At 32.7% G+C, this 18794-nt stretch overlaps 2 protein-coding genes across 4 annotated transcripts; one reads left to right on the top strand and one right to left on the bottom strand.

Annotated features, from left to right (window-relative positions):
* Positions 1-16100, top strand: LOC105331286 (phosphatidylinositol 3,4,5-trisphosphate 3-phosphatase and dual-specificity protein phosphatase PTEN). 3 transcript variants are annotated; one of them, XM_011433408.4, is made up of 10 exons: positions 1-95; positions 358-610; positions 3640-3724; positions 4248-4292; positions 8912-9086; positions 9301-9408; positions 10761-10902; positions 12059-12228; positions 12332-12532; positions 12728-16100. In XM_011433408.4, the coding sequence occupies exons 2-10, from the start codon at positions 532-534 to the stop codon at positions 13166-13168; spliced, it is 1446 nt and encodes a 481-aa protein (XP_011431710.3). In that variant the 5' UTR covers positions 1-95; positions 358-531; the 3' UTR covers positions 13169-16100. The 3 variants fall into 3 exon arrangements, with proteins under 3 accessions (XP_011431710.3, XP_011431707.3, XP_011431709.3); XM_011433405.4 differs by lacking the exon at positions 1-95 and adding an exon at positions 161-263; XM_011433407.4 differs by lacking the exon at positions 1-95 and adding an exon at positions 189-282.
* Positions 14663-18740, bottom strand: LOC136269828 (uncharacterized). Its single transcript, XM_066065181.1, has one exon. The coding sequence runs from the start codon at positions 18204-18206 to the stop codon at positions 16323-16325; it is 1884 nt and encodes a 627-aa protein (XP_065921253.1). The 5' UTR covers positions 18207-18740; the 3' UTR covers positions 14663-16322.
* Positions 18741-18794: the final 54 nt, after the last annotated feature.

Genomic DNA, 18794 nt, shown 5'->3' with positions numbered 1-18794 from the left:
CATTAAATTATGGGTCAGTAGGTTAACATCCTCGCGTAACAAATAAACAAAACGCGCTTCTCCAACGAATGGGTGGTCTTACAGAGTTTAAACAAGTAAGTTTCTGAATCAAAACATAGCCAAATATTTTATTTAACTCACCTTTTAGGAAAGCTATCAGTATGTAACCGTTGCTTTAGATAGTATTAGTGAACTATATTTGACCGCGGAATACATTACACCAGGAAGCCGCCATAGTGAAATAAAGGAAAACGAACGGGAATGTAAGAATTAGACTTAGAGGTATTTCATACAATACATATATTAGAATCAAGGAAGTGATTTAAATCGGTGGTACTGTGATATTATTATTTACAGGTTTCAGACTGTTGCCTCCTTGTGAAATAACTCCATGCGAAGATTATGTGAACCTCAACACAATTTTAACAACCTCGGAGGAAATTCTGACTGTGTGAAAATTTTCTTAGTGGTTGACCATGACATAAAAAGTGTTATGGTTCTTTACATTTTACATAATTGAAGGAGTGAAATATGGCAAACTTTATAAAGAACCTTGTTAGTAAGCACAAGAGACGATACACTGAGGATGGATTCGATCTTGATCTTACCTGTATCCTTTTTCAATCCAGCTTAGCTTTTATCATAAAATGATTTTGAATCACATATTGACATAGTATTTCATTGCTGCATCATAACTCAATTTCAAATTCATTCTGCGTGCTATTTATTTGTGTTGACATGAATTCCTACATGATAAACTTGCCAGTAACGGCATTGGAGACATAATGACATACCAGCCTGGGATTCGAACCTGGGCCCTCTGAATGTCTAGTCAGGTACTGTACCAACTAAGCTTTCTGGTGCCAGAGAACTAAATGGTCTGAACACCACCACCCCCCACCCTTTAAATGATTGTTGCCCACAAAGATCCCCATCCCCAAGCTCTTTCCTCTAGCAGGAGTTACCCTGTCATTTCTAGTCGGTTGGCATGGCACCAAATGTGACGGTATGGGAAAAATTGAACCATTTTAATAAGACCTTGGACTTTCAGTAGGGTGTAGATACATGTATCTATTCCTTGCGTCAAAACAAGTTAAAAATGACGCTGTTTCAGGCGAAATATGCAACGATTGCGTAGTCTTACAAATCTTGTTGATTTCAAAGAGCCATGGCTGAGTTGCTAGCAATGAAATAGACAGGCCTATGTCATATTGCTGTTTGACACAACTACCCTAAGTCCAAGCTCTTGTTAAAATGGTTCAAATGATGGACCAGACCGATATTCAAATGCAGGCTCCCTTACTCTCTCGTTAGTTGCTCTACTAAGTTATCTGACGCTAGTATTTGAACTGGTCTGACACAAATTAGTTAGAAATAGTAGTTTTTGTACTTACCTGAATAATGATTGTGTTAACGATTTTTCATTACATATTTTTACAGCTGTTTTTATATTCTCACAATTAAGAAAAACAGTGTAATTTTCGGTTACTTATAAGTGAAGACCCTTCAGTGTAAAAACCAAAACCTTTATCAACTTAACTAAGTGATTATGTTCTAGCTAGTGCTATTGAAATTACTCAATGACATTCTTCCATTTCTTTTGAGATTTCTTAAATTTAGAAATCTTAAGCAGAGACTAGTAAAATCGATGTTCAGTATTAAAACCAACGCTTGATCTGTTGAACATGTTGAATGAGTTAAAGGATTAATCCACTAGTTAGTACATGTACTAATATGAGCATGGCAGTACTAAGCCAAGTATATGTTCTCCATTACACATGGAAAAGACAGAAACTATGAGTTATTAACTCTGGTGCATTGTAAGGAAAGTAGTATAAGAAGTTCAAACAGTCTATTTCATACTTACTATTTTGTAAATTCATTTATCAGACTGCTTTCTGAAGATATATTTATTATATGTTTGTAATGCAGTATCAGTCATAATCTAATTGGATGAGGAAGAGTTAACCATATTATATCATCTCGACTCACTCCCTGCCACTCTCCAGAGTTTGCAATGCTCTCTTTAGATGGATGGGCATTGCCAATTGTACATTTTGGCTTTGATTAGTTATCATAAGATTCTGATATAGGTTTTTACCAACATCTAGAAATGTGCAATATTTTACATTTGAGCATATAGGTTATCTTTGGAAATCTTCATGGTAATCACTACATCAGTATTATCCGTACAATTTGTGATTTTACTTTGCAAGCATCCTGACATTACCTAAATATTAAATGGCATCTAGACCAATAATAGGCCAACAGAAAGAATTCCTGCATTTGAATATATAACATGTATAAAAATTAAAAACTCCAAAAAAATGAAATATAATCATGATAATATGGCATTGAGGTTCACTCATAAGATACATACATATGTCTGAATGCTTTCTTCAGCTGATAAAGATTATTGAAACCATGATCAATGAATTTTTGTGAATTTTAACTATAGAAATAATGATTGAAAATTATTTCAAGAGCTTTATCAACAAATGCCACTCTGGTGTTGTCTATTCCTTGTGATATTATCATTTACAAGGTATTTGCTATTAAATAATAATGCTTTTTAATTATTACATGTAAAAACCTTTCTCTACCACCAGATAATAATATCAAAGCAAGGACGAATCAAGCTGTTCATTTCACACATTCTGGCCCATTCTGTCTTTGTCTCTTTTTGGATGATTGAAAACATACTGCTGATATAGCATAAACTTGTAAATAATTTTGATTACTTCATGAAACATATTTGGCTTTAACAAATGTTTTGAAAAAACAGCTTGTCTGAACTACCATTAAGATTTTGACAGGACCGAGAGTTCTTGTTTTTTTAGTAAAAAAAAAAAAAACAATCTTGTGTGAATCCATGTGGATCAGTATTTTTGGATTGGCCATCATTCAGTGCATTACCAGACTCATCTATTGGCTTGTTCCTTGTCTTAATATAAAAATCAAGTAACTTTTTATGTAAGGTACCCAAGTATCAAATCACTATATTAAGTGCAACATGCCAATACCTACATCAATGAAAACCAGAAGACTTTTCTAGTTGGTGAATACTTTTTTCCATACACTTGTATGTTTATATAACAACTTTCCAGTGATGACATTTAGGTTAAGGTTTAATTATGTAAGAAATAGATATCATTTATATCATTGGTTGTAACTTGTTTACTTTAATTAACTGCTGGATGGTAATCACTTGCTCTTAATAATCAATAGCTCTTAGAATGGAAAAAAAAAGTTGTAGGCTTTAGTCCAAAATGATTTTTGGTCAGGTCCATTTATTGGACAGCTCATTCCGCTTTGTTTTGGTACCAATTTTTCCCAAAATATTAAAATCATTCAAGATAAATCAAACCAGCTTGAGTTAGATAAAAACATATTTTTCATAACATTGCTGTATCTTTTGGCATTTGAGTACAGAGTCTCTGAACGTTCTGCACTTTCAATGCTGCAAATGATTTCAAATTTGATTGTTCCCCACTAGTCAGAAAAAAGTTTGATATTTTAAGTGAAGATTTCAGATAAGGTGTAGACTAGATTGAAATAAGAGTAAACAACTTCTAAATTATGTATATATTGTTGGATGAATAGCAAACTGTGTGAATATTACCTTGACATAATATGAAGACATTTACCCAAACATTATTGCAATGGGCTTCCCTGCCGAAAAGCTGGAGGGTGTTTACCGGAACAAGATGGCGGATGTTGTGAAGTAAGTGGTCTATCGATAGCAAATGTGACAGTCTAGGAATAAAGAAGATGACATTTTTGTGCTTTTTATTTGTCTTTTCTGATTTTTTGTTTGGCGTCCATTGTCTGTCTGTTAACTTTTATGCATTTGCGATATCTGTTATAACCACTAGGCTTATTTCAACCAAATTTGGAACAAAGAATTATTGGTTGAAGGGGTGTTAAAATTTGCTCAACTGAATGATCATGCAAAACAAAATGGCAATATATATACTTGTACAGTTTTGAGATTTAATACCCAGTAATATTAATATTTGTGTGTATTTATGGGTCAAGAAATGTAACTCTGGTGAGCAATGTAGCCCATGGTCCTCTTTTTCTGTCATTTCACAAGGAAGAATCTAGCTCATATGGATATTCAACAGCCAATAATTTGGACAAATCATACATATGCAGTTATTTTGATTTGAAAATGTTTATACTTGAATTCATTTGTAGCAAGGTACAAGAGACCAGTTAATAACAATTTCACTTTGTTTTTTCAGTTTTTTGGACGAGAGGCACAAAGACCATTATAGAGTTTATAACTTGTAAGTAGGAAATATTACTGAGCTAATACCGTATGAATTTAAATTATTAGTAGTGTATACTTAACACGTGGTGATTGGTTTAGCAAATCAATGTGATAAAGCATGGCAATTATATTTATTGAGGTACCAGGTAGTTATTTTACAAAGACAGCTATGGTTTAGATTGATTTATATAACAATTTTGCAAATAACCTTTAGGCCATCAAAATGCCATATATGGTATATTTCACAATTGTGTGTGACTATAGTTGCGATACAGAAATTTATTTCCATGTTTACAACACATTGCATTTTCCGTGGTGAAGATGATAAAGTAAAAGCAGGAAGGTTTAATTATTATAAAAATAGTGCCCGCCCGTGCATCTAGCTAAAAATGAATTCAGGTTATCATGGTTATAAATGTAGTTAATTAGGAGTTATATGTAAAATTGTTAATCCTAATATGAGTAATATATATATGCTGGTACATTTATCAAGATGTTGGAAAAAAATTGGAAGTTTCCTCCTTGACAGCTGATGACAGCTGTGTGGACTACATGTATTACATGTATGTATAAAACAGTGAATAAAAACTAACGATGCAATAATATGATGGGGAAAAAAATCAGCCTAAGTACTTTCAATACTTCGTGTTTTCACTTTTAGCATGTATTATTTTTTTTTGGAGGGGGGGGGGGATGATAGTTGTTTATTGAATATGTTCATGGTTATTTTTAACTTTAAAATACTATAGTTTAAATTTCATATATATACATATTTTTTATTTGTAAATTGTTTACAAGAAGTAAAGATATTATTTATAATTATATTATAAAGCAATATTTATATATATATTCAGTTTGTTTGGAAGTCCAGGTACAATGAAAACAAGAAATGTTGAAGTCTGTAAATTTTATAATAATTATTAGTAATTATATGTAAGATAATGTAAAGAAAATACCTACCGCTGTACATACTCAACTTGATTTGAAAAACATGTCAAAGTACATTTACATCAAAGAATTTTTATTTAAGCTGGTCTTTTTTGGTTGAAAAGAGCACAGTACCACTAGCTATTTTAAGGAATTATCAAACAAAATATGCCCCCCCCCCCCCCCAATAAAATAATCTATCCAAATGAATAAGCTTATTCAGAAAGTTTTGACAGCTACATTGATTTGACATAGACTTGATGTTTAGTTGATGTACTATTAAGAGCTTGGTGTGCTTTTATCATTGAAGCAATCGAAGAAGACAATGATCAGGATGTAGATACACATGTACATGTGTCATCATATTAATTTCCACTGGAGTTTTTATGACGTAACTCCCTGCATTATTACAGCATTTAGTGAAATATAAAACAATGTGGTACTTAGTCAGATATTAAGCATGTGGACTATTCAGTTATAAAGATAAATCCCCAGACCTAGCTGGGTGACGCCTGTACAGACTATAAGATATCAGTATTTTTGTTTGTTTTAGAGTGTTATAGAAGGCACGCTTATCTTGCCTTCAGTGTCATATGCCTGACATTACTTGAAAAAATAATTAATAAAACTCATGTTCTTAAATGCAAGAGAAGGAAGTAAATAAATTTACGAGGGCTTCTGAAAAGAAAAGGAAATGAGGCAACTGTAGTTGTGAAATATAATCTTCCTGATCTGTTTTAATGTCCCATGTTCATTTCATGGGAGGGGGAAAATGGCTGGGGCTTATTAGACTGTCAAATTCACCTTTAATTGATATCCAGTATTCTTACAATTAGACAATAGACTGAATATATTGGTAAGATTAAGATGAACTAGTAAAGCTAGACAAACCCCTGGCTGTCTTTAAGATAAGTTTACTGGTAGTATTCTGATGTAAAGAGGATCATGTGTCTCCACTACATAAAAACAAAGAGTTTATACATTTGTTATACATGTAAAATATGGGGATGTCAATCGTATACACATATATCACATGTTTACCTCAATATGTGATAGATATCACCCATGTATTGTAATAAATCTTGATATCAACAGTGATGATGTCAAATCAAATTTAAAAGAATCTGTCATGATTTGTAATAATATAAGGCCACACCAATAAAATTGCTTGTACATCACACTGGCGTACTCCTATTTAAACAGAACTATACAAATAATATTATTTTTAATTTCCTGCACCCAGGAAATTCTGCTGTTCTTTCTGGGTTTTTTCCGCTCTATTTTTCATATTTTGAATCGTTTAAATTTATTAATTAATAAATAAATTACAAAAAATATTACCATCTGAACAAATTCATTTTTGTACTGTTTAAAAATTTTGTCTAAAATGAATAATAGTTTTATTATTTAAATTGATTACTCGTACGCTCATACTTTTTTTCATCAGATATCTGATGAACAAGAAATTATATTGGTGTGGCCTAAGGGTTTTTATCCTACTCAAGGAGTGCTTTCTATGTCCTGACCAAGGAACAGAGATAGTAAACATACAACTCATTGGATAAAAATCATCACAGACCATGAGGGATCCCTTATATGTATTACACTAAAAATAGAATTATGAAGGGCCATGCATTAATTCTTTTAAAAATGTTTGTTTGGAATTGCCGCAGGGGGTTTAACCCAGGAGGGAGGGAGGGAAATTTTCATTTTTTTTTCAAACTTAAAGTTTAACTGATAAAAAATTGGTAAGAAATAATAATCTTAATTTAAAAGAAAAAGTTCATTTCCGCTCTAAAAAAAATCTTATTGCCAATGGGGGGGGGGGGGTTGGGGGGGGGGGGGTTATTTCAATGAGGTGGGAAGCAATTCCAAACAAACAATAATTTTATTTTGGCCTAGCTAATGGAAATAAACATGTACACAAGCTGATAATTGTTCAATTATCGGGGCCACTGCATTGAACTGATCAAGTGCAGGTGGACTGTTTACATGTATGTATCACAATAGAAATGGTAGAATTACCAATACTTAGTCATACATTTGTTGTCATGTGAACATGTTTTGATTTGCTAATTAAATGTAGAATAGGTCATGCTAATGATAAAGTGTGAGAAGACCTATTTCATATGATAAAAAACAAGTAAACATGTTTCTTAAAAACATGTATCTATGAATGCAGGGTTGTCTCCAAAAATTGAAGTAGAAGGAGGAAATGAAAAAGTAGCAGGGGGTCTGGGGGTCTTGCTTATAGCTACATTGTGTTTGAAATGCAATAATAGCCGGGTAATTAAGGCATTATAGGCGGGGGTATTCCCCATTTGGGTCTTAGAGACAACCCTGATGAATGACTATGAAATGTATATATTGAAAATTTTTCCCATCCAAATTTGTGAACTGTGAATATAATTGATAGTAATTCAAATGCTTTAATAATTAAAAATTCATGCTCCATGGAACTCTTATCTGATTTCCTCTTTAAGGATGCTAGAATTTTATTGAAGACTTATTTGATTTTATAATTGTTTATATCCCCTGTAGATTGATGCACCAAAGGTTAATTGTATATATCCAAATAAGCATTTAATACATTTTTTTGGATGTCCTTGGTCCTATATTAACACACAAGGCCGTGCAGGCATATTGAATACCGCTCTTTAGCGTGGTATTATTTAAACAATAAAATGCTTTTTTTGGTGATTCATTCAGGATATGAAGGTAGCGACATTGCAGGAAAAATACATAACCCGCGTGAAACTGTGAGTCTGGCATCGTCATGATTATTTTGTGCAGTCCGGGATTTTACTAAGGCCGTTGTAGGTTCAGACCAATCGATAAACAGGGTGTGTCAATTTCAGTCCTGTCACTTTCAGCCACTGTAGATTTCGACCAGTGGATAAATAGGGCGTGTAGATTTCAGTCTGGCTGTTTCTATAGAGCTATGAATTAACTATAAGTTTCTGTTAAAAATAGAGGAAATTATGCTTGGTAGATGTAAATATATAAATAGTGCTTGTTTGGGAGGGTAAGAGTTGAACTTGACACCCCGAGAAAACCTTTGTCAACCGACGCAAAGAGGAGGTTGACAGTGGTACTCGAGGGGTGTCAATTTCATCTCTTACCCTCCCAAACAGGCACTATTTATTTTATTATACTGAATGTCTTATTTTAAAGAAAACTTTACTGCTTTTATAGGAATGACGTGAATTCTATGGCAATCCATACGCGCATGATTTACGCACATGTAACAATTCGTTGTGTTACCTGTTGCCAAGTTTGTTGCTAACGCTGAGGGTAATAGAATGGATTATCAACTGTGCCTTAACCAATCAGAATTGAGTATTTAACATGAAAGTATAATAAGATAATTTGTCTGCATGGCCTGGTGTGTTATGGGACCAACAGCATCCAAAAATAAGATAAATATTCATACATGTACTTGTGTATAAACATTGAAATTAAATGCTTTGAGAATTTTCTTGCTTTCAAAAATGTAAACTACAAGGCAATTTCCTGAAGAACTCTGCAACAAAATTTTCAGAATTATAATGTTTTTCTAATTCAGGTTCTTTGAGTGTACATACTTAATTGTGACAAAACTAAGTGTACTAAACTGCAGAGTTTCTCTGAATCAGGTGTTTAGAGCATTCATATGGTGTGTGCATATTTTTAAAAGTGTGCTGAACTGTAACATTTCTCTTATTTCAGGTGCTCTGAGCGTTCATACGATGTGTCGAAATTCCACAACAGGGTGGTTAGTTATCCATTCGATGACCACAACCCCCCTCGCCTGGAGCTGATTAAACCATTCTGTGAGGACCTAGACGAATGGCTCAGACAAGATGGTCGAAACATCGCAGCCATTCACTGCAAGGCCGGAAAAGTATGTACCAAGAAATGTTTATACAGTTGCAGAGTTGTTCTTCTTAGTGTTGATAAAAGATTATCTGTTGTGGTGCTTGTGCATGATAAATGATGAACACTAAAAATTAATGTAATTATATTATCAAAAAATATATTTGGAGTATATAGAGAAAATGTGATTATATTAGATATAGTTTTTTTGCTTGTTCTGAAGATGGAGTTTTTTTTTCCAGGGTAGAACTGGTGTAATGATCTGTGCCTATATGTTACACAGAAAGAAATTTACAGACGCTGGTGCAGCTCTCAGATATTATGGACAAACTCGAACAAGAGATGAAAAGGTATTCATATGAAGGAATATGAATTGAATACTGATGGATAAAATATCAGGCCTTGGGAGAAATATCTATAAACGTCTATACAGCCAACCTTGAATGGTCGTGTTGTGCCTAAAAATCAGACTAAAAGACATACTTAATTTAATGAAATTTAATGAGAAAGGGAAAAGTAAAGCATATTTTAATCAGGGATTTTTGCACTTACTAACAATATTTCAGGTATTAAAATGTTTTTTTAATAAAAAGTTATTATATATACCAGTACATGCACTGAAAACACTTTTTGATAAGTTTACAAGTGCTGCATTTATTTATAATTACAACGCATTGCCAAACTTGTAATTTTTAGAGCTTTTAAGGGAAATTGTTTTATATGATAATTTTAATAGTTGTAGGTTGTGTCTCTGCTTTTATATGAGAAAATAGTTAAGTGTAGTGACATGCACAGCAAGCAGCCCTTGTGTTCTACAGGAAGTGTAATATATAATTTGACCCAGTTTTTATCATTGTATTAAATTAGAACCAGTAGATATAAAACAGGTTCTTCTTCCTTCTGGTCTAGATATAGAAAGAGGCCACCGTTGATTTTTTACATCATTTATACACATTGCATGGCTTATTGAAAGGTGTAAAATAAAAACATCTTAAATTTTACAAAATGCAGATGTAAAAAAAAAGAAAAAAAGCCATAGTTCCTAAGTTCTACCATTTTTACTGTGCGTAGATTTTTTTCAGTTCTTTGTTTTATAAATTTTTTTGAAACGGGACATGCACAAAAACATTTAACAAGTGCAAACAATTGTAATTTTTAACAAGAGAATGGTACAGATATGCTTTTTAAGGAAAACATTGCATGGACTTTGTTTTCTGTGACATTTACACATATATGAGGCTTTAGAATCTACATCTTCCTTGTTGTTCTATTGAAACTCCTGCATTTTAAAAGTGTATAATTGGGATCTTAGTGGTTTTAGATTCAATTCAACTATTTTCATATAAACTTCAAGTAAATCATGATTAATTAACATGCAGGTTTAAAGTATAAGATCTCATTTGACAAATAGTTGCCCAGCTCAGTTTGAACTTGCAATAAGCCATTTTTGCACTATGCATTTGGTTTTAGAATTTGAAAAATTCAGTTTTGACAATTTGAAAGTTTTGTTACTTAACAAACTTGATAGTTTATTTTGCATACAGATTCTTCATGCCGTGACTTGCTTCCAATAGATCTTATTCTGCCTTGCATTTTATTTCAATTTTTTTGCAATTTTTCATATGTAATGATGACTTCATCCTACAAATACTATTGCCATTTCAGTTCTTCTTACTCTTGTAACACTGTTGTTTTGTTTCAGGGGGTCACCATTCCCAGTCAGGTGCGCTATGTGGAGTACTATGGGTACATGATTCGTCACAACCTCCAATACAAACCCGTAACTCTGCTACTCAAAGCCATCGATTTCTTCACCATACCTATGCATAATGGTGGAACATGTTGTAAGTAACTTTTGCTATTCACCGGCATGGATAATGAAACAAGAAATATCATGCTGACCATGTACTGCATTGGATAAATTTATATTTCAGAGTAGTTGTTTTATGATGCTTTAAAAGGAATACATCTGTCATTTAGTAGTTTTACGAAAGTTTGATTTTTGTAATGTTTTACTGAAACCCTGTCACATTGAGTGGTTGTTCACAATAAGGCAGGTTTACTGGAAGCTTATACATTTCCTCCTCAATGTTTATACAAAGAATTAATACAAGATGCCTCATAAAAATATATGCTCTAGTATCATATCTTGTTGCACGTATAATGCACATGTATAACTCACCACTTGATTTTGTGTTGTAACAAATGATTTTATATTATTTTGTGGAATTGTCAGTATTGGTCATACTTGTGGCCTTTAATTTGGCAGTATAAATGAGCATTTTTATATCACCAGTGAATTATCTAGATTTGTATCTTAAGGAAGTTGATTCTATTTGCCTTCCTATGAATGGTGATATGGGGCTGTGTTTCTTGTTATGCAAATAAAGGAAGGAATACAGCGCTGTACATATACATTTTTAATATATATCCTTGAAAAATTCCCTATTTTAATATATGTTAATCATAGTTGTTTGGCTTCTTGTTGAGATTATTGCTTATAGATATATTTCTCTTAGTTTTATACTTCGACTGTTTCTAACTATTTTATCTTTGATATTTTTGTCAGCATGAAAAATTATGTTTTATGTTTATTGTAATGAAAAATTACTTTAATAACATTAAAAACCATAGTTGAGTTATTCAATTGTACTATCTCGGTTATCAATGACCGACATGTTGAACTGATGTATACTGTAATCTCATATTACACATAACAACATTTGATGCATAAAGTATACAGGTATCAGGTAATTTTCACCAAGATCTAATTTTCGCCGTTTTAGCTATCAATTATTATTATTTAGTGATCCTGTATTATTTTCTATATGAAACTTTTTAAATTGCAAAAAATGACTGCCACAAATTAAAAATGTTGCACATTTTAACCATTTTTGCAAGTTTTGTGACAGGCGAGAAAAAAAGGATATATGGTACTGAATGAAATATAACAGGCATTAGTTTGTAATATTTGAATATTGAAATTATTGAATTTTACAGGTCCATTTTTTGAAGTATTTCAACTGAAAGTGAAAGTATATACCTCAAAGACTTATGAAGATATTAAAAAAGGACAGGACAAGTTTACCATGTCCACTGATCAATCGGTTCCCTTGTGCGGAGACATCAAAGTCGTCTTTTACAACAAACCAAGGCTCACCAAAAAGAAGGTAGGTGGTGGCAGATTTAAACCTTTGGGGTTTTTTTCTTTGATTGCTCCAATCTTGTGCAAGATAATGAATATCTGTGTTTTGTTTATCTCCCTTTGCTCAGGAGAAAATGTTTCAATTCTGGTTCAACACCTTCTTTGTTGGGAAAGACGATTACAACACACCCTCTCAGTACACAAATGGGAAAGGCCCAACCATGGAGGAATTAAGTGTGTCCAAGAGTTTATTTTCAACTCTCAGCAAAGCTGAACTAGACAAAGCGAACAAGGACAAATCACACAGATTTTTTAGTCCCAATTTCAAGGTATTAATAAAATTGCTGATTCTGTGTTTTTAAGATAAAAGCATTAGCCATGGTTATCTTCAAGTTGAATTAGTATAACTGGCATTCATTAGTTTATACATGTGTTTAAATATTTAACATTATGATAATACGTAGAATGAGTGAAAAGTCCCTCTAAATTATCTCAAGCCTAATGGAACTTCTTTTGTATTTTAGGTGCGAATGAGTTTTGCGATGCCAGAAAATGATGTAACAGCTGGAATGTCTGTTACGAATAATGGCAGTCAATCAAGCAGAAATAACCTCCAGATCCCGGCAGATATTTCTCGTAGTCGATCAACCACAAACGAAAACTTGACCAGTATCTCTACTTCTGGGGTGAAGGTGCCGATTCATATGAGCTCGGCTTCTTCAATGCCTGCTTTGAATGACCACAATGCTCATGTAATGATAGGCCAAAAACAGATTTGTCCTCCAGGCAAACCAAAGAATGTTTTCCCTCACAGTAATAGAGGGGGTAGTGACCAAATGCTCGGAAGTGTGCCAAGTATGGATACAATATTTAATGAACATAGTGATAATGAAGTAATGGAGGAAGACTTGTCAGACACTGATACAGACGATGAGTGGGAGGGGCTAGAGACAACTGCTGTTTGATTGACAGCTCTCAGTTAAATTTATGAAGATTTAAATTTTTATATGTATGAAAGGATGAACTGTCAATGTGTAAGAATGATTGCAGAGCTTTAATTATAATCAAGTTGTATGAAAGATTCTTTAGAAAATAAGTCTACTTTGTATATGGTTTTTCACAGTGTGATATGAAATGAACAGTTTTCAATTCACAGTACAACTAAATATGAGATTTATAAGATTGTTATTTTAGTTTAAAAAAAATTATCCAATATTCCATGATTCATCTGATCTTATTTCTTTGGTTATTTAGTTAATGTAGAATTTGATATTAGATTGTTGAAAATGTTTCTCAGAAATACCTAAGCTTTTTATTTATATTTTGGTTACTGTACATGTATAGAGAAAAAAATTGTTTGAACAAAAGTATAACTGTTAATTTCTATTTTTTTTCAATATCTTGGGTAAACAATTTTCTAGATTTTTACTACATGTTAAAAAGAGCCAGTAGGGAAAGCCAAAATGCATAAATCTACAATGAGTAAATGAGAAAATGTATAGAAAGCAAATGAGATTTATAACCATTCCTTCATCGAGATAGAACATTTTTTGTTAGAGATAATATATGTTTCACAACTCCTTGGTGTTTATGTTTCTGTGTTTTTTGACTTGGCCTGGGCATCACTGGTTCTGTTTTTGGTTTTTAATTTATCTCCATCGACACTGAAAACTGTTCATATGTTTAATTGTTAATGAAAGCTTCAACCAGGATTTCAAGTTTTGATGGGTACATTTTGTGTATTACAAAATCCTAGAATTGATGTAGGGTAACATTTTAAAAAACTGTTCTTACAGACTACCAATAATTATGGTAGTTTTCCTGTTTTCAAAAAGATAGGAGTTCATCTGTAGAATGAATATGAATGAATTTCTAAAATGCTTAAGCTTAAACTGCTTCAATGTATTTGGATATTAAGAACTGCTCTTATTGAGATTTTGAAGAGCATCTAATAAACATTGTCATATCTTTAAACTTAAAGGACAAAGGTCATATTGTGTTAAATGAATCTTTTGGAAGGGGGAAGGTTAAAGAGGGAGGGAATATTTTAGGAGGGTACAAAATCATTATTGTTTAGGCTGTGTAGTACTCAACCATGCAGTGAATTTAAGCGACTGAAATTAAAATAAGTTCGTTTGTTATGATGATTGGTTAAATGGCAAACATTGTTGACTTAATTGTAGCATTTATGTTAATTGTTATGGCTTATTCATTGAGAGTTTTATGAAAAATTATCAAATACACTGTATATGTAACATATTTTAATAAGATTTTTTATCATCTACATTTGCTAATTTAAATTATTATATTTTTGATAGAAGAAGCACTGATAGGGATTTAAGTATGCCTCACCTCAGAGTATTAATGACTTACCTTGTCTTAAGGCCTGGATCAACTAAAACTACTAATTATACAGCATGAATAGCGAATCTTATTTTGAAGAAAGACATGTTTTTATCCGGGATCATTCGCGTCCCTTATAATTTTGATTAAAAACGTAGAAATTTTTAAGCGCCTGCTGTTACATTTCAAATCATATTCAAATGCTACAGACCATCAACAGTGAGAATTAATTAAGCATTATTAATTTATCAGCTTGAATAAGAAAGTCTCTTTCCCAGCATTTACTTCAAACTGTCACTTTTAATCTCTTTCACGTGTACTGTAGAACAATTAGGCAGGTTTTTCAAAAATCAGTAATTTTATGCTGTTTGTGAGGTTTAGGCCTACTTCTAATTTTTGTGAATATATTATCATTGAAACTGTGATGATGGCCTCTGTTTTTATTTTTTTGATGTCATTGTGTTTGTGTTTTCCAATCACCAGTACCTAGCTTTCTTGGATCAGCCATTGCACTCAGTGGTGCTATTTTTAAGAGCAAAACAAAACATTTCTCATAATTTTTTTTTTAGAGTTTTACGGGAAAATTAGAAAGTACTTAAACATATTGAAAAAGTGACATTCCAATGTAAACAAATATTTACATTTAGTGTATTTTGAAAAATAACTTATTAGAATTCATTTTGTTAAAGCAATCGTCCTTTTCTGTGTAACACAATGATTCTTTTATACTTCAGGATTTTTTTGGAACATATATTTTGTAACCCTTTTCTTTTGAATTTTATATACATACAAAAAGGAGGGAAAAACAATAGCCAGTTTTAAAACTTAAGTTTTATATAAATATCCTCAAATTTCTCTCAGCAAAAATCTGTTATCTAAAAGGGGGATATCATTGCTTGAAATTTCAGTGAATGATTTATAATAGATAGTGGACAATGCTGTTCTTTTTGTCAGACAGGTTAAATGATAGTTCAAATTAAATCATAATAATTATGATATTTCATACCATTTCAGAAAAAGTAACAATGCTTTGTGTCTATGAGATTATCTTAAGTGGATACCTCTTTAAGTAGTTCCATACAATAATTATTGAGAAATTTTCGAAGAAGCTGAACTGTCAGAGTTTATATAATTCTATTTTCTATGACGCAATGAAAGCATCTTTAAGTTAATGCTCAATTGGTAGACATTAGGTAATTTTTTAATTAGCAAAATTTGTTTTGAAAAACATCACTTTTTTTAATTACTTATTGACCAGAGTTTTATCAAGAACTGAAATACAAGCTTTATAAATAACTGTTAAACAACGTATATATTTTTCAAACAAAAACGAACATGGAGTTAGCTGAATCGTCAAAAACTATTAAGACAATTACAGGTTTAGATTTTGATAGGTAATATACGTTGCATGTCTCTGTCTTGTTGAAGGGATGACTGAGTGTGGAGTATATAGCAGCTGATTCTTTATTTTTACATCGTCTATGATGCCATGAAAGTTTGAAGATACTGTCTTGTATAATAATGTGATCAAACAATAAATTAAGCGCAGGTCGATTCATCTTGTTTTTCTCTGCATAAAACAACATTTTGATTAATTATTAGAAAAAAATGACGAATCTGGAAATTAGTACATGTATTGTTTATTTTACTTTGAAGTAGCATTAGAGTAGAGAGGACAATTGAAATTTGATCAAGGTATCTAATATGTAAAACTAAGATTTTTTTCATCACGATGATTTGATTTTCTGGTCTTTGCTATGCGTACAGCTTATTTCTTTACAAATGCAAGTACAAATCCTCCTCATTAACCAACTTCAGCTGGACATCAGGACTCAGAGTATTGTGATTGGAAATGCATTTCCGGAAGAAAGAAAAGTGAGTTCCATACAACTCTTTCCACCCGTTCATGACGTGCCGTTCAACATTACCATTTGTACTGACATGATCAATGTCTGCATTTCCGTCAAATTGCCACATAGAACTTATTGTAGCAAACGGGTATTGGATCGGGTCTCTAGTGATCTGAACGTCTTTCACCAAGACGTTAGTTTGGTCAAGATCCGTTTTCACAAGCAACGTGGCCTTTGAACCGTCTTTGTACGTCAGGAACATCTCCAGAGGCTCTGGTATAATGGTGATTTGGTCAATGGGAGCCTTTGGTGGCATTTTAGTAGGATCATTTGCGCCGAGGAAAACAGACGTTCCAAATGGCATTTTCCCTTGAAAACCGTGGGCAGGTAAAGGAAGGAGTTGTAATTTTCCATTTTGGTGAATACGAAGAATTTCGTGTTGAGAATCTGACCATTGTGATTTCTGATAAACACTTATAAAAGAAACATTTGAGACATTTCCTTTGATATTGCCACTTTTGACTACCATTTTTGCGTTGTCTGTTTCATCTCCAACATATATATTTGTAGCCGCAACTCGTGTATTCATATCGTTAAACAAAACCTCTTCTCGCCGTCTCTTTTCTTTCCGACGATACAACAGTAAATCGAGGTCCAATCCCGTAAGGGTTTCTGGATCGGCTAAAATTGTAATTTCCACTTGATTTTCTTGAGTATCGGACCATGTATTTCTAGGGATACTTACTAAATAATCCATATTCTGGGGTGTTATATATTGTCCTTCTGGTGTAGACCAAGATCCATCCGATTTTTTGTATTTCATTTCTACGTAAATATCTGCTTTAGGTTCGTTAAATGAAATTTTCAGAGTGTTGTCAATTGCCAAATCGTTTTTGGCAATTGGTTGGAAAGTCACAGTAAGATAAGAGTTCTTACTAACATTCGACGCCTGATACTTAAGCGTTGTAAAGCCGGACCAACTGTCTGTCTGTTTATCCCAGGGAATTTTTAAGTTTGAAAAACTCCAAAGAATACCACTGTTGTCATCACTGCAAAAGGATTCTTTCCCAGTGTAGTGGTTTTCGAAGGAGCGGTATTTCGGCAGTGTTGCTGTTATTAGAAAATGTTTGATATCTTCGTGATAAACAGGAATAAGAATGTTGTCGTCGGTAGGACAATTGACAGGTACGACGATTCGTTCAGCTATGGCAGACGGCATATCGTCTCGAATGGGTCCATTATCATACTTGATCTCAGGAATACAATAAACTGCACATTCAAAAATTTCCCTGTTCAGTTTTTTATCATTTACCTCTATTTCAATGAAATCAACATCTAGCCCATGCCTGTCTGTTTCTTTGAAATCGAGCGTGATCGTGTGCCTCCCTGATTCAAGTGTCATGTTGGGACCGACTTGACCGCTGTACAGGAATTCATTCCAATGTTTGCCACCATTTGACTGTTCAGGGGTCTTCAGATTTCCTAACACAAGCTTTCCATCAAGGTTCACTTCAAATGTATCACTTCCACCGTCGTTAGAGTAGACTACTTGATTCACGGATACTTCAGCATCATCTCGCAAACAAAAGTAAAAATTCAGTTTTTGTCCTTTGTTGAAATTCACAGCTTTTTCACCGCTAGCATTTTCTCTGTGGTTGTGAAATCGTCCAGCAGCATAATTTTCTGCTTCCATTCTAAAAACTACTCCCTCTGATGATACAAAACATGTCAATAAAATAATCAAATGCTGTATCCATGTCTCCATTTTCTTTCTTCTTGCATTCTGAAAAACCTTCCCTGTTTCAACCATCTTTTAAAATGACTTAAGGCGTATAGTGTATCTAATCGAATCGTTTGATTGTTTGCATTGTTTTAAGGTCGATTTGCATTTCGACAGATTGTACAGGTAGACATTTGAAAGAGTAGCATATGAAGGAGTTGATTGATTTATCACGTTCCTGCCAAAGTTTTTTTTGATTCCATAGTCGATCGAGCGATACGTGATTTAAATCGTTTACTCAATTAATTAATCCTTCAACTTGATTCATTGATATTCTACATATTGTCAACAAACCATGCTTATGTTGAATTGTGTGCCATTCGAAATACATGTATGTAAAATATGAAGGGGACAAAAATATAAATTTATTGATCGGATAAATGTTAATTTCAAATTACGCTCATAAGCACAGTTTCATACTCGTTGTCAATTAAGTCAAATAGAAAAATAATTTAACTACATATACTTATTTTGGAAAGGAAGAGTTGTTTTGGTATTTGAAATCCATTGATATGGAAGTTTAGAAGGAAAAGGAAATACTTTGTAAAACTAAATCAGGGTTTTTTGCCTAATTGTCACACTAATTATGAAAATACTATAATATCCATTATCATGCAG

The sequence above is a fragment of the Magallana gigas genome, chromosome 7 (genome assembly GCF_963853765.1).
Source record: "Magallana gigas chromosome 7, xbMagGiga1.1, whole genome shotgun sequence".
In the NCBI taxonomy this organism is placed as follows: domain Eukaryota; kingdom Metazoa; phylum Mollusca; class Bivalvia; order Ostreida; family Ostreidae; genus Magallana; species Magallana gigas.
This window is presented reverse-complemented; position numbering and strand designations above follow the sequence as displayed.

What these genes read in the sequence shown, in the direction of transcription:
- LOC105331286 (XM_011433408.4), top strand. Translation starts at nt 532, where the DNA reads ATGGCAAACTTTATAAAGAACCTTGTTAGTAAGCACAAGAGACGATAC. An exon ending in CTCGAACAAGAGATGAAAAG is followed by an intron (nt 9,409 to 10,760) that starts GTATTCATATGA and finishes GTTTTGTTTCAG; the next exon opens with GGGGTCACCATTCCCAGTCA. An exon ending in TTTTTAGTCCCAATTTCAAG is followed by an intron (nt 12,533 to 12,727) that starts GTATTAATAAAA and finishes TTTGTATTTTAG; the next exon opens with GTGCGAATGAGTTTTGCGAT.
- LOC136269828 (XM_066065181.1), bottom strand. Translation starts at nt 18,206, where the DNA reads ATGGTTGAAACAGGGAAGGTTTTTCAGAATGCAAGAAGAAAGAAAATG.